This window comes from Hypanus sabinus (genome assembly GCF_030144855.1).
Source record: "Hypanus sabinus isolate sHypSab1 chromosome 24 unlocalized genomic scaffold, sHypSab1.hap1 SUPER_24_unloc_13, whole genome shotgun sequence".
In the NCBI taxonomy this organism is placed as follows: Eukaryota; Metazoa; Chordata; class Chondrichthyes; order Myliobatiformes; family Dasyatidae; genus Hypanus; species Hypanus sabinus.
In genome coordinates this window covers 545,809-568,488 of record NW_026778926.1, presented here as the reverse complement: position 1 = coordinate 568,488, position 22,680 = coordinate 545,809, and the positions used below count along the sequence as shown (strand labels likewise).

Sequence of the window (22,680 nt, the reverse complement as noted above, 5' to 3'; positions counted from 1 at the left end):
GAGGTGGGGTGAGAGAGTGTAGTGGGGAGGCAGCGGGTGGATAGGAGGTGGAGGGAGCCCGGGGGGTGAGAGAGTGTAGTGGGGAGGCAGAGGGTGGATAGGAGGTGGAGGGAGCCCGGGTGGTGAGAGAGTGTAGTGGGGAGGCAGAGGGTGGATAGGAGGTGGAGGGAGCCCGGGTGGTGAGAGAGTGTAGTGGGGAGGCAGCGGCTGGATAGGAGGTGGAGGGATGAGAGAGTGTAGTGGGGAGGCAGAGGGTGGATAGGAGGTGGAGGGAGCCCGGGTGGTGAGAGAGTGTAATGGGGAGGCAGCGGCTGGATAGGAGGTGGAGGGATGAGAGAGTGTAGTGGGGAGGCAGAGGGTGGATAGGAGGTGGAGGGAGCCCGGGTGGTGAGAGAGTGTAGTGGGGAGGCAGCGGCTGGATAGGAGGTGGAGGGATGAGAGAGTGTAGTGGGGAGGCAGAGGGTGGATAGGAGGTGGAGGGAGCCCGGGTGGTGAGAGAATGTAGTGGGGAGGCAGAGGGTGGATAGGAGGTGGAGGGAGCCCGGGGGATGAGAGAGTGTAGTGGGGAGGCAGCGGCTGGATAGGAGGTGGAGGGATGAGAGAGTGTAATGGGGAGGCAGAGGGTGGATAGGAGGTGGAGGGATGAGAGAGTGTAGTGGGGAGGCAGAGGGTGGATAGGAGGTGGAGGGAGCCCGGGGGGTGAGAGAGTGTAGTGGGGAGGCAGAGGGTGGATAGGAGGTGGAGGGAGCCCGGGTGGTGAGAGAGTGTAGTGGGGAGGCAGAGGGTGGATAGGAGGTGGAGGGAGCCCGGGTGGTGAGAGAGTGTAGTGGGGAGGCAGAGGGTGGATAGGAGGTGGAGGGAGCCCGGGTGGTGAGAGAGTGTAGTGGGGAGGCAGAGGGTGGATAGGAGGTGGAGGGAGCCCGGGTGGTGAGAGAGTGTAGTGGGGAGGCAGAGGGTGGATAGGAGGTGGAGGGAGCCCGGGGGGTGAGAGAGTGTAGTGGGGAGGCAGAGGGTGGATAGGAGGTGGAGGGAGCCCGGGTGGTGAGAGAGTGTAGTGGGGAGGCAGCGGCTGGATAGGAGGTGGAGGGAGCCCGGGTGGTGATAGAGTGTAGTGGGGAGGCAGCGGCTGGATAGGAGGTGGAGGGAGCCCGGGTGGTGAGAGAGTGTAGTGGGGAGGCAGAGGGTGGATAGGAGGTGGAGGGAGCCCGGGTGGTGAGAGAGTGTAGTGGGGAGGCAGCGGCTGGATAGGAGGTGGAGGGAGCCCGGGTGGTGAGAGAGTGTAATGGGGAGGCAGCGGCTGGATAGGAGGTGGAGGGATGAGAGAGTGTAGTGGGGAGGCAGAGGGTGGATAGGAGGTGGAGGGAGCCCGGGTGGTGAGAGAGTGTAGTGGGGAGGCAGCGGCTGGATAGGAGGTGGAGGGAGCCCGGGTGGTGAGAGAGTGTAATGGGGAGGCAGCGGCTGGATAGGAGGTGGAGGGATGAGAGAGTGTAGTGGGGAGGCAGAGGGTGGATAGGAGGTGGAGGGAGCCCGGGTGGTGAGAGAGTGTAGTGGGGAGGCAGAGGGTGGATAGGAGGTGGAGGGAGCCCGGGTGGTGAGAGAGTGTAGTGGGGAGGCAGCGGCTGGATAGGAGGTGGAGGGATGAGAGAGTGTAGTGGGGAGGCAGAGGGTGGATAGGAGGTGGAGGGAGCCCGGGTGGTGAGAGAGTGTAGTGGGGAGGCAGCGGCTGGATAGGAGGTGGAGGGAGCCCGGGTGGTGAGAGAGTGTAGTGGGGAGGCAGAGGGTGGATAGGAGGTGGAGGGAGCCCGGTTGGTGAGAGAGTGTAGTGGGGAGGCAGCGGGTGGATAGGAGGTGGAGGGAGCCCGGGGGGTGAGAGAGTGTAGTGGGGAGGCAGAGGGTGGATAGGAGGTGGAGGGCGCCCGGGTGGTGAGAGAGTGTAGTGGGGAGGCAGAGGGTGGATAGGAGGTGGAGGGAGCCCGGGTGGTGAGAGAGTGTAGTGGGGAGGCAGAGGGTGGATAGGAGGTGGAGGGAGCCCGGGTGGTGAGAGAGTGTAGTGGGGAGGCAGAGGGTGGATAGGAGGTGGAGGGAGCCCGGGTGGTGAGAGAGTGTAGTGGGGAGGCAGCGGCTGGATAGGAGGTGGAGGGAGCCCGGGTGGTGAGAGAGTGTAGTGGGGAGGCAGAGGGTGGATAGGAGGTGGAGGGAGCCCGGGTGGTGAGAGAGTGTAGTGGGGAGGCAGAGGGTGGATAGGAGGTGGAGGGAGCCCGGGTGGTGAGAGAGTGTAGTGGGGAGGCAGAGGGTGGATAGGTGGAGGGGTGAGAGAGTGTAGTGGGGAGGCAGCGGGTGGATAGGAGGTGGAGGGAGCCCGGGTGTTGAGAGAGTGTAGTGGGGAGGCAGAGGGTGGATAGGAGGTGGAGGGAGCCCGGGTGGTGAGAGAGTGTAGTGGGGAGGCAGAGGGTGGATAGGAGGTGGAGGGAGCCCGGGTGGTGAGAGAGTGTAGTGGGGAGGCAGAGGGTGGATAGGAGGTGGAGGGAGCCCGGGTGGTGAGAGAGTGTAGTGGGGAGGCAGCGGCTGGATAGGAGGTGGAGGGAGCCCGGGTGGTGAGAGAGTGTAGTGGGGAGGCAGCGGCTGGATAGGAGGTGGAGGGAGCCCGGGGGGTGAGAGAGTGTAGTGGGGAGGCAGAGGGTGGATAGGAGGTGGAGGGGTGAGAGTGTAGTGGGGAGGCAGCGGGTGGATAGGAGGTGGAGGGGTGAGAGAGTGTAGTGGGGAGGTAGCGGGTGGATAGGTGGAGGGGTGAGAGAGTGTAGTGGGGAGGCAGCGGGTGGATAGGAGGTGGAGGGGTGAGAGTGTAGTGGGGAGGCAGCGGGTGGATAGGTGGAGGGGTGAGAGAGTGTAGTGGGGAGGCAGCGGGTGGATAGGAGGTGGAGGGATGAGAGAGTGTAGTGGGGAGGCAGCGGGTGGATAGGAGGTGGAGGGATGAGAGAGTGTAATGGGGAGGCAGCGGGTGGATAGGAGGTGGAGGGATGAGAGAGTGTAATGGGGAGGCAGAGGGTGGATAGGAGGTGGAGGGGTGAGAGAGTGTAATGGGGAGGCAGAGGGTGGATAGGAGGTGGAGGGGTGAGAGAGTGTAGTGGGGAGGCAGCGGGTGGATAGGAGGTGGAGGCAGCGGTTGGAGGGAGGAAGCCCCGATCCCCAGAGGAGGGAGATGCGGGGACCTGGGACCCTGAGGTATCAGCTGGAGGGAGATGAGGGAACTCGGGACCCTGAGGTATCAGCAGGAGAGAGATGAGGGAACTCGGGACCCTGAGGTATCAGCAGGAGAGAGATGAGGGAACGGGACCCTGAGGTATCAGCAGGAGGGAGATGAGGGAACTCGGGACCCTGAGGTATCAGCAGGAGAGAGATGAGGGAACTCGGGACCCTGGGGTATCAGCAGGAGAGAGATGAGGGAACGGGACCCTGAGGTATCAGCAGGAGGGAGATGCGGGAACCCGGGACCCTGAAGTATCAGCAGGAGGGAGATGTGGGTAGGAAGAAGTGGCTGGGGATCTGGAAGGAGGACTTGGGGAGGGACTCTGAGGTGTGGGGATCTGTGGGAGGGTCTCCCTCACTACCCTGTCCCTCCTGCCTGGCTAATCGGCAGACTTTTGTGTGGCTGCAAAGGACTGAAGGGTGGATTTAATCTTTGACTTGGAGGCACAGCAGCCTTTAGATTACTGCCCAGTTACAACTAAGCAGAGAGAAAGTAGGCAGCGGGTATTGAACCTGGGTCACTCACTGTGAAATGCTACCCTCCCTCAGTGATGGGCAGAAGATGTCTATGGTCACTCATGACTCTTGCCGAGACAGGGTGGAAATGGAGGAAAGCATGGGGCTAGTTAGAGAGTGGTAGGTGTGTGGAACCCTGCCTAGGGCGATGGTAGAGGCAGGTACATTAGGAACATTTAAGTAACTCTTAAATACTTGGATGATAGAAAATGGGAGGGCTGTGTAGGAGCAAACACGAGGAAATCTGTAGCTGCTGGAAATTCAGGCAAAACATACAAAATGCTGGTGGAACACAGCAGGCCTGGCAGCATCGATAAGCAGAATCACTGTTGACGTTTCGGGCCGAGACCCTTCATCAGGACTATCTGAAAAGAAAGATAGTAAGAGATTTGAAAGTAGGAGGGAGAGGGGGAAATGCGAAATGATAGGAGAAGACGGGATGGGGGTGGGATCACTCTGCCTGTTCTCCATCTCCCTCTGGTGCTCCCCTTCCCCTTTCTTTCTCCCTAGGCCTCCCGTCCCATGATCCTTTCCCTTCTCCAGCTCTGTATCACTTTTGCCAATCACCTTTCCAGCTCTTAGCTTCATCCTACCCCCTCCGGTCTTCTATCGTTTCGCATTTCCCCCTCCCCCCACTACTTTCAAATCTCTTACTATCTTTCCTTTCAGTTAGTCCTGACGAAGGGTCTCGGCCCGAAACGTCGACAGGGCTTCTCCCTGTAGATGCTGCCTGGTTGCTGTGTTCCACCAGCATTCTGTGTGTGGGGCTGTGTAGGAGAGAAGGGTCTCGGCCCGAAACGTCGACAGTGCTTCTCCCTATAGATGCTGCCTGGCCTGCTGTGTAGGAGAAGGGTTAGTTTGATCTTTGATTAGGTTAAAAGCTTGGCACAACATTGTGGGCAAAATGGCCTGTGCTGTGCTGTAAATTCAAAGAGATGGGGCGAATTTCTTCCCTGCAAGGGGAGGAGGTACATCTCAGGAATTTTCTCCATCACATTAGAGCATCTGGCCTCGTCGATCCTGCTCTGCCGTTCATGGCTGATCTGACCATGGACTCATCTCCACCTACCTGCCTTTCCCCAACTATGGAAAAATCTATCCAACCCTGTCATAAGTACATTTACTGGGGTAGCCTTCACTGCTTTATTGGGCAGGGAATTCCACAGATTCCCCACTCTGGGAAAAACAGTTCCTCCTCATCTCTGTCCTCAATCTGCTTCCCCGAATCTTGAGGTTCTCACCTCCCTGTGGAAATAACTTTCCTGCCTCTATCTTATCTATCCCTTTCACAATTTTATAAGTTTCTATAAGATTTCCTCTCATCCTTCTGAATTCCAGTGAGTACAGTTCCAGTCGACTCAATCTCTCTTCATAGACTAACCCCCTCATCTCTGGAATCAACCTGGTGAACCTCCTCTGCACCGCCTCCAAAGCCAGTATATCCTTCCTCTAGTACGGAGACCGGAACTGCACACAGTACTCCAGGTGCGGTCTCACCAGTACCCTGTATAGTTGCAGCATAACCTCCCTGCTCTTCAATTCAATCCCCCCCAGCAATGAAGGCCAATGTCCCATTTGCCTTCTTGATAACCCGCTGCACCCGCAAACCAAACTTCTGTGATTCATGCACAAGTCCCTCTGCACAGCAGCATGCTGCAATCTTTCACCATTTAAATAATAATCATCTTCCATTTTTCCCTCCAGAGTGGATGACCTCGCATTTACTAACGTTTACAACTCCATCTGCCAGACCCTTCCTATTCACTTAACCCATCTATATCCCTCTGCAGACTCTCCATATCCTCTGTACAATTTGCTTTTCCACTCAATTTGGCAAACTCAGACTCACTACCCTCGGTCCCCTCTTTCAGATCGTTAATGAGTATCGTGAGCAGTTGCTGGCCCAGCTCCGACCCCTGTGACACATCGCTCACCACTGATTGCCAAAAGAGTAACACCCATGTATCCCAACTCTCTGCTTTCTATTGGTTAACCAATCCTCTATCCATGCTAACACATCACCCCAACTCTCTGCTTTCTATTGGTTAACCAATCCTCTATCCATGCTAATACATCACCCCAACTCTCTGCTTTCTATTGGTTAACCAATCCTCTATCCATGCTAATACATCACCACAACTCTCTGCTTTCTATTGGTTAACCAATCCTCTATCCATGCTAATACATCACCCCAACTCTCTGCTTTCTATTGGTTAACCAATCCCTCTATCCATGCTAATACATCACCCCAACTCTCTGCTTTCTTTTGGTTAACCAGTCCTCTATCCATGCTAATACATCACCCCAACTCTCTGCTTTCTATTGGTTAACCAGTCCTCTATCCATGCTAATACATCACCTCAACTCTCTGCTTTCTATTGGTTAACCAATCCTCTATCCATGCTAATATATCACCCCAACTCTCTGCTTTCTATTGGTTAACCAATCCCTCTATCCATGCTAATACATCACCCCAACTCTCTGCTTTCTATTGGTTAACCAATCCCTCTATCCATGCTAATACATCACCCCAACTCTCTGCTTTCTATTGGTTAACCAATCCCTCTATCCATGCTAATACATCACCACAACTCTCTGCTTTCTATTGGTTAACCAATCCTCTATCCATGCTAATACATCACCCCAACTCTCTGCTTTCTATTGGTTAACCAATCCCTCTATCCATGCTAATACATCACCCCAACTCTCTGCTTTCTGTTGGTTAACCAATCCTCTATCCATGCTAATACATCACCCCAACTCTCTGCTTTCTTTTGGTTAACCAGTCCTCTATCCATGCTAATACATCACCCCAACTCTCTGCTTTCTATTGGTTAACCAGTCCTCTATCCATGCTAATACATCACCTCAACTTTCTGCTTTCTATTGGTTAACCAATCCTCTATCCATGCTAATACATCACCCCAACTCTCTGCTTTCTATTGGTTAACCAATCCTCTATCCATACTAATACATCACCTCAACTCTCTGCTTTCTATTGGTTAACCAATCCTCTATCCATGCTAATATATCACCCCAACTCTCTGCTTTCTATTGGTTAACCAATCCTCTATCCATGCTAATATATCACCCCAACTCTCTGTTTTCTATTGGTTAACCAATCCTCTATCCATACTAATACATCACCCTTCCTTGTCTTACGGATAAGTCTTCTATGTGGCACCTACCTTTTGCCTACATCCCTATTTCTGAACAATCGCCGTCCTCCAATCTGCCGGAACCTGCCCAGAGTCCAGAGAATATTGGTAAATTGTTCATCTGCCATTTCTTTCCTGGGATGAATTCCATCAGGACTTGTCTACCTTTAGAAACAAACATTTGCTCAGCACTACCTGTCTAGTGATAGCTATTGTGTTGAGGTCCTCATCTGCCATCACATCCATCACCGATGTGGAGATTGCAGAGAGACAGCATAGAAGGGCTCAAGATCTGAGGGCAGGGTTGTTCTCTGGAGTGATAGAGGCTGAGAGGAGATCTGATAGAAGTTTATATGATTATGAGAGGCACAGATAGAGTAGACAGCCTGTACTTTGCACTGTCTAGGGTGGTGGTGGAGGCAGATACAATAAACGTTTTTAAGAGTCTGAGACATGTACAAAGATGTGCAGGGAGCAGATGGGCAATGTGTAGGCAGAAGAGACTGCGGCAGACCGCACGATATTGGAATTAGCTTGTGATTGGCACAGGACTGGGCAGAGAGTGGGTATTGATTAGTTTGGGATTGGCACAGGACTGGGCAGAGAGTGGGTATTGATTAGTTTGGGATTGGCACAGGACTGTGGGCAGAGAGTGGGTATTGATTAGTTTGGGGTTGGCACAGGACTGTGGGCAGAGAGTGGGTATTGATTAGTTTGGGGTTGGCACAGGACTGTGGGTATTGATTAGTTTGGGATTGGCAGAGAGTGGGTATTGATTAGTTTTGGATTGGCACAGGACTGGGCAGAGAGTGGGTATTAATTAGTTTGGGATTGGCACAGGACTGTGGGCAGAGAGTGGGTATTGATTAGTTTGGGGTTGGCACAGGACTGTGGGCAGAGAGTGGGTATTGATTAGTTTGGGATTGGCACAGGACTGGGCAGAGAGTGGGTATTGATTAGTTTGGGGTTGGCACAGGACTGTGGGCAGAGAGTGGGTATTGATTAGTTTGGGATTGGCAGAGAGTGGGTATTGATTAGTTTTGGATTGGCACAGGACTGGGCAGAGAGTGGGTATTGATTAGTTTAGGATTGGCACAGGACTGTGGGCAGAGAGTGGGTATTGATTAGTTTGGGGTTGGCACAGGACTGGGCAGAGAGTGGGTATTGATTAGTTTGGGGTTGTCACAGGACTGTGGGCAGAGAGTGGGTATTGATTAGTTTGGGATTGGCACAGGACTGTGGGCAGAGAGTGGGTATTGATTAGTTTGGGGTTGGCACAGGACTGTGGGCAGAGAGTGGGTATTGATTAGTTTGGGATTGGCACAGGACTGGGCAGAGAGTGGGTATTGATTAGTTTTGGATTGGCACAGGACTGGGCAGAGAGTGGGTATTGATTAGTTTGGGATTGGCACAGGACTGTGGGCAGAGAGTGGGTATTGATTAGTTTGGGATTGGCACAGGACTGGGCAGAGAGTGGGTATTGATTAGTTTGGGATTGGCAGAGAGTGGGTATTGATTAGTTTTGGATTGGCACAGGACTGGGCAGAGAGTGGGTATTGATTAGTTTAGGATTGGCACAGGACTGTGGGCAGAGAGTGGGTATTGATTAGTTTGGGGTTGGCACAGGACTGGGCAGAGAGTGGGTATTGATTAGTTTGGGGTTGTCACAGGACTGTGGGCAGAGAGTGGGTATTGATTAGTTTGGGATTGGCACAGGACTGTGGGCAGAGAGTGGGTATTGATTAGTTTGGGGTTGGCACAGGACTGTGGGCAGAGAGTGGGTATTGATTAGTTTGGGATTGGCACAGGACTGGGCAGAGAGTGGGTATTGATTAGTTTTGGATTGGCACAGGACTGGGCAGAGAGTGGGTATTGATTAGTTTGGGATTGGCACAGGACTGTGGGCAGAGAGTGGGTATTGATTAGTTTGGGGTTGGCACAGGACTGTGGGCAGAGAGTGGGTATTGATTAGTTTGGGATTGGCAGAGAGTGGGTATTGATTAGTTTTGGATTGGCACAGGACTGGGCAGAGAGTGGGTATTGATTAGTTTGGGATTGGCACGGGACTGGGCAGAGAGTGGGTATTGATTAGTTTGGGGTTGGCACAGGACTGTGGGCAGAGAGTGGGTATTGATTAGTTTGGGATTGGCACAGGACTGGGCAGAGAGTGGGTATTGATTAGTTTGGGGTTGGCACAGGACTGTGGGCAGAGAGTGGGTATTGATTAGTTTGGGGTTGGCACAGGACTGTGGGCAGAGAGTGGGTATTGATTAGTTTGGGGTTGGCACAGGACTGTGGGCAGAGAGTGGGTATTGATTAGTTTGGGGTTGGCACAGGACTGTGGGCAGAGAGTGGGTATTGATTAGTTTGGGATTGGCACAGGACTGGGCAGAGAGTGGGTATTGATTAGTTTGGGATTGGCACAGGACTGGGCAGAGAGTGGGTATTGATTAGTTTGGGATTGGCACAGGACTGTGGGCAGAGAGTGGGTATTGATTAGTTTGGGATTGGCAGAGAGTGGGTATTGATTAGTTTTGGATTGGCACAGGACTGTGGGCAGAGAGTGGGTATTGATTAGTTTGGGGTTGGCACAGGACTGGGCAGAGAGTGGGTATTGATTAGTTTGGGATTGGCACAGGACTGGGCAGAGAGTGGGTATTGATTAGTTTGGGATTGGCACAGGACTGTGGGCAGAGAGTGGGTATTGATTAGTTTGGGGTTGGCACAGGACTGTGGGCAGAGAGTGGGTATTGATTAGTTTGGGGTTGGCACAGGACTGTGGGTATTGATTAGTTTGGGATTGGCAGAGAGTGGGTATTGATTAGTTTGGGGTTGTCACAGGACTGTGGGCAGAGAGTGGGTATTGATTAGTTTGGGATTGGCACAGGACTGTGGGCAGAGAGTGGGTATTGATTAGTTTGGGGTTGGCACAGGACTGTGGGCAGAGAGTGGGTATTGATTAGTTTGGGATTGGCACAGGACTGGGCAGAGAGTGGGTATTGATTAGTTTTGGATTGGCACAGGACTGGGCAGAGAGTGGGTATTGATTAGTTTGGGATTGGCACAGGACTGTGGGCAGAGAGTGGGTATTGATTAGTTTGGGGTTGGCACAGGACTGTGGGCAGAGAGTGGGTATTGATTAGTTTGGGATTGGCACAGGACTGGGCAGAGAGTGGGTATTGATTAGTTTGGGGTTGGCACAGGACTGTGGGCAGAGAGTGGGTATTGATTAGTTTGGGATTGGCAGAGAGTGGGTATTGATTAGTTTTGGATTGGCACAGGACTGGGCAGAGAGTGGGTATTGATTAGTTTGGGATTGGCACGGGACTGGGCAGAGAGTGGGTATTGATTAGTTTGGGGTTGGCACAGGACTGTGGGCAGAGAGTGGGTATTGATTAGTTTGGGATTGGCACAGGACTGGGCAGAGAGTGGGTATTGATTAGTTTGGGGTTGGCACAGGACTGTGGGCAGAGAGTGGGTATTGATTAGTTTGGGGTTGGCACAGGACTGTGGGCAGAGAGTGGGTATTGATTAGTTTGGGGTTGGCACAGGACTGTGGGCAGAGAGTGGGTATTGATTAGTTTGGGGTTGGCACAGGACTGTGGGCAGAGAGTGGGTATTGATTAGTTTGGGATTGGCACAGGACTGGGCAGAGAGTGGGTATTGATTAGTTTGGGATTGGCACAGGACTGGGCAGAGAGTGGGTATTGATTAGTTTGGGATTGGCACAGGACTGTGGGCAGAGAGTGGGTATTGATTAGTTTGGGATTGGCAGAGAGTGGGTATTGATTAGTTTTGGATTGGCACAGGACTGTGGGCAGAGAGTGGGTATTGATTAGTTTGGGGTTGGCACAGGACTGGGCAGAGAGTGGGTATTGATTAGTTTGGGATTGGCACAGGACTGGGCAGAGAGTGGGTATTGATTAGTTTGGGATTGGCACAGGACTGGGCAGAGAGTGGGTATTGATTAGTTTGGGATTGGCACAGGACTGTGGGCAGAGAGTGGGTATTGATTAGTTTGGGATTGGCACAGGACTGTGGGCAGAGAGTGGGTATTGATTAGTTTGGGATTGGCAGAGAGTGGGTATTGATTAGTTTGGGATTGGCACAGGACTGGGTAGAGAGTGGGTATTGATTAGTTTGGGATTGGCACAGGACTGTGGGCAGAGAGTGGGTATTGATTAGTTTAGGATTGGCACAGGACTGTGGGCAGAGAGTGGGTATTGATTAGTTTGGGGTTGGCACAGGACTGTGGGCAGAGAGTGGGTATTGATTAGTTTGGGATTGGCAGAGAGTGGGTATTGATTAGTTTTGGATTGGCACAGGACTGTGGGCAGAGAGTGGGTATTGATTAGTTTGGGGTTGGCACAGGACTGTGGGTATTGATTAGTTTGGGATTGGCAGAGAGTGGGTATTGATTAGTTTGGGGTTGGCACAGGACTGTGGGCAGAGAGTGGGTATTGATTAGTTTGGGGTTGGCACAGGACTGTGGGCAGAGAGTGGGTATTGATTAGTTTGGGGTTGGCACAGGACTGTGGGCAGAGAGTGGGTATTGATTAGTTTGGGATTGGCACAGGACTGGGCAGAGAGTGGGTATTGATTAGTTTGGGGTTGGCACAGGACTGTGGGCAGAGAGTGGGTATTGATTAGTTTGGGGTTGGCACAGGACTGTGGGCAGAGAGTGGGTATTGATTAGTTTGGGGTTGGCACAGGACTGGGCAGAGAGTGGGTATTGATTAGTTTGGGATTGGCACAGGACTGGGCAGAGAGTGGGTATTGATTAGTTTGGGATTGGCACAGGACTGGGCAGAGAGTGGGTATTGATTAGTTTGGGATTGGCACAGGACTGGGCAGAGAGTGGGTATTGATTAGTTTGGGATTGGCACAGGACTGTGGGCAGAGAGTGGGTATTGATTAGTTTGGAGTTGGCACAGGACTGGGCAGAGAGTGGGTATTGATTAGTTTGGGATTGGCACAGGACTGGGCAGAGAGTGGGTATTGATTAGTTTGGGATTGGCACAGGACTGGGCAGAGAGTGGGTATTGATTAGTTTGGGATTGGCACAGGACTGTGGGCAGAGAGTGGGTATTGATTAGTTTGGGATTGGCAGAGAGTTGGTATTGATTAGTTTGGGATTGGCACAGGACTGTGGGCAGAGAGTGGGTATTGATTAGTTTGGGATTGGCAGAGAGTGGGTATTGATTAATTTGGGATTGGCACAGGACTGGGCAGAGAGTGGGTATTGATTAGTTTGGGATTGGCACAGGACTGTGGGCAGAGAGTGGGTATTGATTAGTTTGGGATTGGCACAGGACTGTGGGCAGAGAGTGGGGTACTGGGATTTCTTTGGGATTGTTTTAGGTTGAGCTGTGGAATTGAGATACTGCGCTCCAGCACGCTGCTGTCCTAACCCTGCCTCTCTTCCTGCTCTCAGAATGCCAATGTTGAGAACCTCCCTCCGCATATCATCCGGCAGGTGTGGAAGGAGGTATCCACGCTGTCTGCGGAGCCCCCGGAGGGGATCAAGATTTTCACCAATGAGGAGGACATCACAGACCTACAGGCAACCATTGAGGGGCCAGGTAGGGATATGAGAAGACGAGAGAATGTCCGGTGTGGGTGGGGTATTTGATCACGCTGGCTGTTTTACTGAGACATTGGAAAGTGTGGACGGAGTCCATGGAGGGGAGACTGTTTTCCGTGCTGTGCTGAGCTGTGTGTCCACAACTCTCTGCGGTTTCCTGCGGTCCCAGGCGGGGCAGTTGCCGTTCCGAGCTGTGACGCTTCCGGATCAGATGCTTTCTGTGGGGCATCGGTGAGGGTCGATGGGGACGTGCTGAGGAAGTAGGGGTGTTGGTGGCTGGGAAGTCTATGTGGTTGGGCAGGACAGACTGTTAGAGATGTCCACACTGAGGAACTTTCTAAATCTTTTTATTAATATTAGTAATATGGACAGAATACAGATGATATATTGATAAAGAAATTACCAACATACACATTCCATTACATATGAAAAAAAAACATACATAATAGTTACAATATAAATGAGTTTACCAAAACATAAGCCATAAGATATATGTATGGACATAGTAAATCTAAATATTTCATAATGTATAATATAAAAAAAAACAGAAAAAAGAAAAAAAAAACAAAAAAAAAATTTATATAATGCTGAACTAGCTAATCTAATCTAATAAGTAATATAAAAGAAAAAAAACAAAAAAGAAGGAAAAAAAAACGGGCTGTTTATAATATCTCACAAAAATAAGTATTCATCAATGCCGTCACTTCCGGTCCTCTCAAAATACATAAGCTGAAAACTGGGAAATCAAATGAACTTGGCACAGGGTCATATTACATCATATGAAAATGTTGAATAAATGGTCTCCATAACTTTTCAAATTTAATAGAAGTCTCAAAAGTACCACTTCTAATTTTTTCTAAATTTAAACATAACATAGTTTGAGAGAACCATAGTGGGAGGATCAATTTCTTTCCAATTCAACAATATAGATCTTCTAGCCATCAGAGTTAGAAATGCAATCATTCGACGGGCTGAAGAAGATAAATGCTGTGAATCTAACATTGGTAAACCAAAAATTGCGGTAATAGGATGAGGTTGTAAATCAATATTCAAAACCGCAGAAATAATATCAAAAATATCTTTCCAATATTTCTCCAAAAATGAACACGACCAAAACATGTGAGTTAAAGACGCAATTTCAGAATGACATCTATCACAAATAGGACTTATATGAGAGTAAAAATGAGCTAATTTATCCTTGGACATCTGGGCCCTATGTACGACCTTAAATTGTATTAGTGAATGTTTGGCACATAACGATGATGTATTAACTAATTGAAGAATTCTATCCCAATTCTCACTAGAAATACTAAAACTAAGCTCTCTTTCCCAATCCTATTTAGTCTTATAAAGAGGCTCTGAACGTATCTTCATAATTATATTATAAAGTTTTGAAATAAGCCCTTTTTGAAAAGGGTCTAATTCAAATAAACTCTCCAAAGTATCTGAAGGCACAAAATTTGGAAACGTAGAGAGTACAGAACTTAAAAAATGTCTAATCTGTAAATATCTAAAAAAATGAAATCTCGGCAAGTTATATTTGTTGGATAATTGTTCAAAAGACATGAAACAATTATCTAAAAATAAATCAGAAAATCTTAGTAATCCCTTAGTTTTCCAAGCTGAATAAGCTTGATCTATAATGGAAGGGTGAAAAAAACAATTAGATACAATAGGACTATTTAAAACGAATTGAGTCAACCCAAAAAATCTCCGAAATTGAAACCATATACGCAATGTATGTTTAACTATCGGGTTGTCAATTCGTTTCGGCAATTTAGAAAGAGCAAAAGGGAGAGAAGTCCCTAAAATAGAACCCAAAGCATAAGCTGATACCGATTTAGTTTCTAAACTCACCCAACAAGGGCCAAAAGATCCACCCCCATCTTTCAACCAGCATAACAAATATCTAATATTAGCTGCCCAATAGTAAAATCTGAAATTAGGTAATGCTAACCCGCCTTTCTTTTTTGTCTTCTGTAAATATGTTTTACCTAACCTGGGATTTTTATACTGCCATATATATGAAGAAATTTTAGAGTCAACATTAGTAAAAAAAAGATTTCGGGATAAAAATTGGTATCGCTTGAAAAATATATAAAAACTTAGGTAAAATAACCATCTTAATAGCATTAATCCTACCTATTAGGGATAGAGACAAAGGTGACCACTTAGTAAACAAACCTTTAATCTGATCAATTAAGGGTAAAAAATTAAATCTAAACAAATCTTTATGGTTTTTTGTGATTTTGATCCCTAAATAAGTAAAAGAGTCATTAACTAATTTAAAGGGTAAATTTCCATAAATTGGGACCCGTTTATTCAATGGAAACAATTCACTTTTATTAAGATTTAACTTATACCCAGAAAACTCACTAAATTGAGCCAATAATGATAAAACTACTGGAATAGATTTCTCCGGGTTAGAAATGAATAATAATAAATCATCTGCATACAAAGATAACTTATGAATATCTGTCCCATGATTAATACCCAAAATATCCTGTGATTGTCTGATGGCAATTGCCAAAGGTTCTAAGGCAATGTTAAATAGTAATGGACTAAGAGGACATCCTTGTCTAGTGCCCCGAAATAGGCGAAAAAAGGGAGATCTTTGATTATTGGTAACCACTGAGGCTACTGGAGTATGATAAATCAATTTAATCCTTGATATAAATATCGGACTAAAATTAAACTTCTCCAACACATTAAATAAGTAAGGCCATTCAACTCTGTCAAATGCTTTCTCTGCATCTAATGAAATCACGCATTCTGAAGTATCATGTGAGGGAGTATAAACAATATTCAACAATCTCCTAATGTTAAAAAAAAATAACGATTTTTAATAAAGCCAGTTTGATCATCTGAAATAATTTTGGGTAATACCTTCTCCAATCTAGATGCCAGTAACTTAGAAAAAATCTTGGAGTCTACATTCAATAAAGATATAGGTCTATAAGAAGCACAATTAGTAGGGTCTTTATCTTACTTCAATATTAGAGAAATGGAAGCTCTATAAAAAGATTGTGGCAAATTCCCTAATCTAATGGCCTCCTCAAAAACCTTACCTAACCAAGGGGAAAGAGTAGCGGAAAAAAATTTTAAAAATTCAACTGTATAACCATCTGGACCCGGTGCTTTCCCAGAATTCATTGAGGAAATAGCCCCCTTAATTTCTACATCCACAATAGGAGTATCCAATATCAAAAGATCATCAGATGATAACCTTGGAAAATTTAATTTTCCAAGAAAATCAGACATGGTATTATAATCTTGAGGAAATTCAGATTGATACAGGGAGGTATAGAAATCTTGAAATGCCTTATTTATCTCATCATGATTAACTGTCAGATTCCCATTCTGCTGACCAATCTTAGTGATTTGACGTTTAACCAGAGCATCCTTCAATTGACCAGCTAACAGTTTACCAGATTTATCACTATGTATATAAAAATCAGATTTAGTTTTCATTAATTGATTTTCAATCGAGGATGTAAGTAATAAACTATGTTCCATTTGAAGTTCAACCCTTTGTTTGTAAAGCTCCTTACTAGGAGCAATCGAATATTTCTTATCAATCTCTTTAATTTTATCAACCAATAAAAGAGTTTCCATCTTGATACGTTTCCTCAAACCAGCAGAATAAGAAATAGTCTGTCCACGTATATAAGCTTTAAAAGTGTCCCAAAGTGTTCCGCAGGAAATATCATCTGTAGAATTAGTTGAAAAGAAGAAGTCGATCTGCTCCTCCATAAATTTTATAAAGTCAGAGTCTTGCAACAAGGTAGAGTCAAATCGCCATTGTCTGGCATTAGAAGCTGTATCCGTAAATTTCATAGAAAGTAATAACGGAGCATGATCAGAGATAACTATAATATCATAGTTACAACCGATTACCAATGGAATAAAACAAGAGTCTACAAAAAAAATAATCAATTCTTGAATAAGAGTGATAAACATGTGAGAAAAAAGAAAACTCTTTGTCTTTAGGATACCGGAATCTCCAAATATCAAAAACTCCATTGTCAGTCAAAAAAGAGTTAATACAAGTGGCCGACTTATTAGGTAAAGTCTGAATAGATAAAGATTTATCCATCAGAGGATTTAAACAACAATTAAAGTCACCACCCATTATTAACTTATATTCGTTTAGATTGGGTAAAGAAGTAAATAAAGACTTAAAAAAGTCAGGACAATCCACATTTGGAGCATAAACATTAACCAAAGCAACCTTTTTATTACAAAGTAAACCCGTAATTAACAAAAATCTGCCATTCGGATCTGAAAAAATATCATGTTGAACAAATGAAATAGAGGAGTCAATAAAAATTGAAACTCCTTTTACTTTAGCATTCGAATTTGCGTGATACTGTTGACCCCGCCAAAATCTAAAAAAACGAAATTTGTCCTCCCTCCTCACATGAGTTTCTTGTACAAAAATGATATGAGCATTAAGTCTTTGGAATACTTTGAAAATCTTCTTTCGTTTAATTGGATGATTTAAACCATTAGTATTCCAAGACACAAAATTAATGGTCTGAGCCATAATTCTATAATCAACCCTTTGGTATAGAAAGGGTTAACCAACTTATAAACTCATGCACCCGGAAGAGGAACAAAAGTAAAGAGAAGACCCGGAAGTGACGACAACACAGACATATTTGAAGTTCAAAAACAGCCCAAATAAAAAAACTAACACAAACTGGTACAAAAAAAAAGAATTAGAAAACAGACCATCCCCCCACCCCCCGAGAAAAAGAGAAAAAGTAAGACTAATCCTACCCCCATGTCAGCTGAAGAACACTCCATATAAAAAGGATATATATAAAAGAATCACCCCAACTTTAAAAATAAAATCGCTATAATAAAAACCATATTTCTAAGTATAGTTAGTTGTAAAAAGAATAAAAATATAATCACTAAAAAACAATTATAACTCGGGCTCTAGCCCAGACAAAACAAAAAATATTTGCTAAGATAAGCGATGCATTGTACGAAAGAAACGCGAAAAATATAAACATAATGCCATCTTAAGCAAAACCAAAAATCTTTTCCAAAAAACCACCATCTTAATCAAGGAAAAATTTACCTTCAAAGAATTAAAAATATACCTTCGAAGGAACAAAGTTAATAGACAAGTATGTAGTTAAATGATTAAAGTGAATAAGGCAAAACAATTAACATGACGCAAACACACTTTAACTTAAGTATAAAGTGTAGGATGAACCTACACCAATAACCAGATTATAATTCTGGTTTAAGAGATCGAGAACCATCAGAACCATCGAGAACGATCAGAATCATTCATTTATTAAAGACTAGTGTCTGTAGCAGTAGGGAAGTTCTCCTCCAGATATTTTCTCACTTCTGAAGTTGAAATGAAAACCTGTCGTGGAGGATTCGACGGAGAAATTCGAAGCTTCGCAGGGTATAGAAGCGCAGATTTCAGATTTTTCTCATAACATTCAGCCATCAACGGTCTGGAAGACCAAGTATACGTAAGTTCTGTCTTCTGGACCGATTCTCAAAATCGTCACTCTTGGCTTTAAGGGCTTCCATCAGCTTAATGGTCGAAATTAAATCCTGTTGCAGTTTTCCAATAGTCAAGTCTCACTTCCGAGCTTCTTCTTGCAGAGACGCAATAAGAGCTTGTTGCTGTTTAATAACTAAATCCGTCTTAACCATGTACTCTTGAAAAGCCTTTATATCTTCTTTAAAAAATTGTTTTAGTTCAGTAAATTTTTTATCCAAAACCTCCATAAACAATTCAAAAGTTAATTGTGTTTGTTGTGTCAGAGCCTGCTTTTTTCCGTTACTGTTCGGATTACGTCCGGGATCCCGTCCCTTAGACCTGAGAGACATTTCTGTTTGCATATCTTCAAAAGTTCACAACAAACTCTTGGCAGTAAATCCAAAAAAAAGAATAAAGAAACTTTCGATATAGGTAAAAATAAGCTGAATAAGGGTGATCAAAGGTTAAAAAAAGTAAAGGTTATGGAGCGAATCCAAAATGGTACTCACTCCATGAGCGTCTCCAGCTGCTGACTTCACACTGAGGAACTTGAAGTCTTGAACCCACTCGACCTCATCCTCGTTGAATTAGACAGGAGTGCGTGCACCCCCTTCCTGAGCTCAGTGAGGTCTTTTGTTGACAGAAAGGGATAGGTTCCTGTCAGTTGGCTGTCTGGGGCCTTCCTGTCATTATTTGAGATACTGTGGTGGTTCATCTACAAACACGTAGGTGGAGTTAGAGTTGAATGTGGCCGCACATGAATGGGGGCAGCGTCACGCTCCGTCGATGTCCTGGGGGGTCAGGGTGGCAATTCACTGCCTGTGATACTCACCTCTGAGCATGGGAGGAGTCCCATCCCCATTCCGTCCTCCAGGAGGAAAACCAAAGCACCCTTGGGTGGGGGAGCACTGGGGTTGAGGGCCAAACCCTGATCTCTGGACGCATGAGGTCACAGTCTTCTCAGACAGTGTGGGAAGAGTTTCTCCATGTGAGGCTGGGAAACTCCTTCCTCCGTGGAGTTTTATTTCAGCTGTGTATTTACATTTCACATATAAGTGGAAAACTACAGAGAAGTGTGTCATTTGCATTAACACCCCACTAGGTTCAACATAAATTCCTGCATCAACATAGGATACCCAGAATGCTTGACAGAGCAACAGTATAACCGGTCCTATATACATACATATTCTCTATCCAGACACACACACCCCTACCACAGTCAGCTTCGGTCTCCCTGCTCTAAGGGAGAAGTTGGAGAGTATTCTTTGAACACATTGCCAGCTTGGGACTTTATTTCGGCGCATAGGAGACGTTACGGAGGTGTTCAAAACCACACAGACGTGGTGAATGCACACAGCCTCGGCAGTCAGGAACCAGGCGGCACATGGGAGGAGTGAGGGATTTAACAGGGAACCAAGGGCAGAGGGTTGTGCCAGAGAGGAAAGGTTCAGAGGGATAAGTGTCAAATATGAGAAGATGGGGATCTTGGCTGGTGTCACTGGGTTAATTGACCGCTGTAGATTCCCCCTCGTCCATTGTGAGTGTGGGGGAAGAAACTGGGGAATGGACAGGAATGGAATGGCTAGTCAGACCTGTCGGGCCTGAGGTTCGCACAAAATCCTGGCGCGTGCGTAAAGAAAGCACACCAGGGTCATCCATCTTCATTCAGCTAGGCAATGCAGTGTCTTGAGGGTTTGTTTTTAGTCCCTCACACTCCTGGCCTGTAGGCAAGTGCAGCGGATTCTGTTTATAAAGGCACTCTCCTTCTATTCTCCCCACAGATGGGACACCCTACGCAGGAGGCCTTTTCCGAATGAAGCTGGTGCTGGGCAAGGACTTCCCTGCCCGCCCTCCCAAGGCCTTCTTTATCACCCGCATCTTCCACCCCAACGTCAGCCCCAGCGGAGAGATCTGCGTCAATGTCCTGCAGCGGGACTGGAGACCGGAGCTGGGCATTCGCCACGTGCTGCTGGTGGGTGTCTGTCTGTGAGGTGTGGGGTGGGGGGGGAGGTTGCCTGGTCCACAACAGCTCCCTCTACTAACCCCACCCTCCTATTTCTGTCTGCTCCAGACCATCAAGTGCCTGCTGATCCAGCCCAACCCGGAGTCAGCCCTCAATGAGGAAGCTGGTCGTCTGCTGCTGGAGGAGTACAGCGAGTACGCATCGCGTGCCCGTCTGCTGACCGAGATTCACGCCCGCGCCCGTGACAATGACCCCTCCCCTCTGCCACCTTCCTCATCCGCTTCACCCCAGCCCCGACCCCCTGATGGGCCCCTCCCCAAAAAGCATGCCGGTGATAAGAAGCCCCCCAAGAAGAAGGGTGAGAAGAAGCGGGCACTCCGTCGTCTCTAGAACCTGCAATCTCCACCCTCTCTCCGTCCCCACGGGTCGCCAGGCACTAAGGTAATCCTCACACCATTGGACACGACCACCTGGCTACTGGGCACTAGGACCCTGCGGCACCCCTTCAAGCCGGGCACTGTGGCCGCTCTCTTCAACCAGCAACTGAGACACCCAAGGAGCCTGCAGCACCCCCAGCAACTACACGGTACTGACTGCAGGGCACCGGGAGCCCTCCCTGCAGAGACTGGCTCCAGGACGGTGCGGTGTCCTACCAGGCCCCAGCTGTTGAGCTCCAGGACCCTGCGGCTCACCATTCTCCGTCAGCCTGGGCATCCGTTTGACCCACGGGGAGAGCTGGAGCAGAAGATATGGTTGCCTCGTTTGCTTTTGTAACAAAAATACAAAGTTCACACCCCACCCCTCAAGTTCCTCTCCCCACCCACCCAAGAATTAAAAGGTCTGACCACTCTACATAAGTTATTACAGATGCCACCCCCAACCCCCCACCCCCAGGACACTCACCCGTCCTGGGCATCTCAACTGCAACCCATACTCACAATTTCATTTGTGCCCCCTCTTGCCATCTCGTGCATTTCATTATTAACTCTCAACTTTCTTCCCTTGCTTCCTTTTACCAACCCTCTCCAGCTCTTCATCATCCTACATCCTCCAATCCCACTGACCTGTCTCCCACCTCACTCTCTCCCCTATCCCTCCCTTCCCTCTCTGACTCCCTCCTTTGTGCCCAGGAATGTCTGGAGGGAGATTCACTCTGTGTCTGACCCCGGGAGTGTGTGATGGGACGGTGTGGAGAGATTCACTCTGTGTCTGACCCCGGGAGTGTGTGATGGGACGGTTTGGAGGGAGATTCACTCTGTGTCTGACCCCGGGAGTGTGTGATGGGACAGTGTGGAGGGAGATTCACTCTGTGTCTGTCCCCGGGAGTGTGTGATGGGACGGTGTGGAGAGATTCACTCTGTGTCTGACCCCGGGAGTGTGTGATGGGACGGTGTGGAGGGAGAATCACTCTGTGTCTGACCCCAGGAGTGTGTGATGGGACGGTGTGGAGGGAGATTCACTCTGTGTCTGACCCCAGGAGTGTGTGATGGGACGGTGTGGAGGGAGATTCACTCTGTGTCTGACCCGGGGAGTGTGTGATGTGACGGTGTGGAGGGAGATTCGCTCTGTGTCTGACCCCGGGAGTGTGTGATGGAACAGTGGGGAGGGAGATTCACTCTGTGTCTGACCCCGGGAGTGTGTGATGGGACAGTGTGGAGGGAGATTCGCTCTGTGTCTGACCCCGGGAGTGTGTGATGAGACAGTGGGGAGGGAGATTCACTCTGTCTGACCCCAGGAGTGTGTGATGGGACGGTGTGGAGGGAGATTCACTTTGTCTGACCCCGGGAGTGTGTGATGGGACTGTGGGGAGGGAGATTCACTCTGTCTGACCCCGGGAGTGTGTGATGTGACGGTGTGGAGGGAGATTCACTTTGTGTCTGACCCTGGGATACAGAGACATTTCCCCAGTGACCATGTCCCATCTCATCTCACATTCTGGTTTGTTCTCATTCCACATCCTAGTCAGTGACTTGTTCCGGAGCTAACAGCCCCCCGGAGGGGCAGTTCTACAGTCAGGTTCTTCCTCATTCCCAATTCCCCTCTCTGCACCTGTAAATAAAGAAATGGATACATTCTGTTTATATTAAACATTATCTGCTGCAAGGTATTTTTGTCTGTGTGGTCAGGGTACACCAAGACTTTTCTCTCCCCCCGCCTCTGGGGCGGTGCTCCCGGTGTGGGTCTGACCCAGGGATATGGAGACGGGAACTGTGCACGATGCTCCCGGTGTGGGTCTGACCCAGGGAGACGGAGATGGGAACTGTGCACGGTGCTCCCGGTGTGGGTCTGACCTGGGGGGTTATGGAGATGGGAACTGTGCACAGTGCTCCTGGTGTGTGTCTGACCCAGGGGGATATGGAGACAGGAACTGTGCACGGTGCTCCCGGTGTGGGTCTGACCCGGGGATATGGAGACGGGAACTGTGCACGGTGATCCCGGTGTGGGTCTGACCCAGGGGGATATGGAGAAGGGAACTGTGCACGGTGATCCCAGTGTGGGTCTGACCCAGGGATATGGAGACAGGAACTGTGCACGGTGATCCCAGTGTGGGTCTGACCCAGGGATATGGAGACAGGAACTGTGCACGATGCTCACGGTGTGGGTCTGACCCAGGGGGATATGGAGACAGGAACTGTGCACAGTGCTCCCGGTGTGGGTCTGACCCAGGGATATGGAGATGGGAACTGTGCACGGTGATCTC

The 22,680-nt window shown here is 48.1% G+C and overlaps 1 protein-coding gene across 1 annotated transcript in view; it reads left to right on the top strand.

Annotated features, from left to right (window-relative positions):
- Window positions 1–22,067, top strand: part of ube2s (ubiquitin-conjugating enzyme E2S) — a 46,114-nt gene extending 24,047 nt beyond the window's left edge. Inside the window, exons 2-4 of the mRNA XM_059957543.1 lie at window positions 12,355–12,502; window positions 19,798–19,988; window positions 20,088–22,067. Of these exons, the coding sequence (XP_059813526.1) occupies window positions 12,355–12,502; window positions 19,798–19,988; window positions 20,088–20,369 (621 nt within the window). The 3' untranslated portion in view covers window positions 20,370–22,067. The remainder of the gene's footprint in view (window positions 1–12,354; window positions 12,503–19,797; window positions 19,989–20,087) is intronic.
- Window positions 22,068–22,680: the final 613 nt, after the last annotated feature.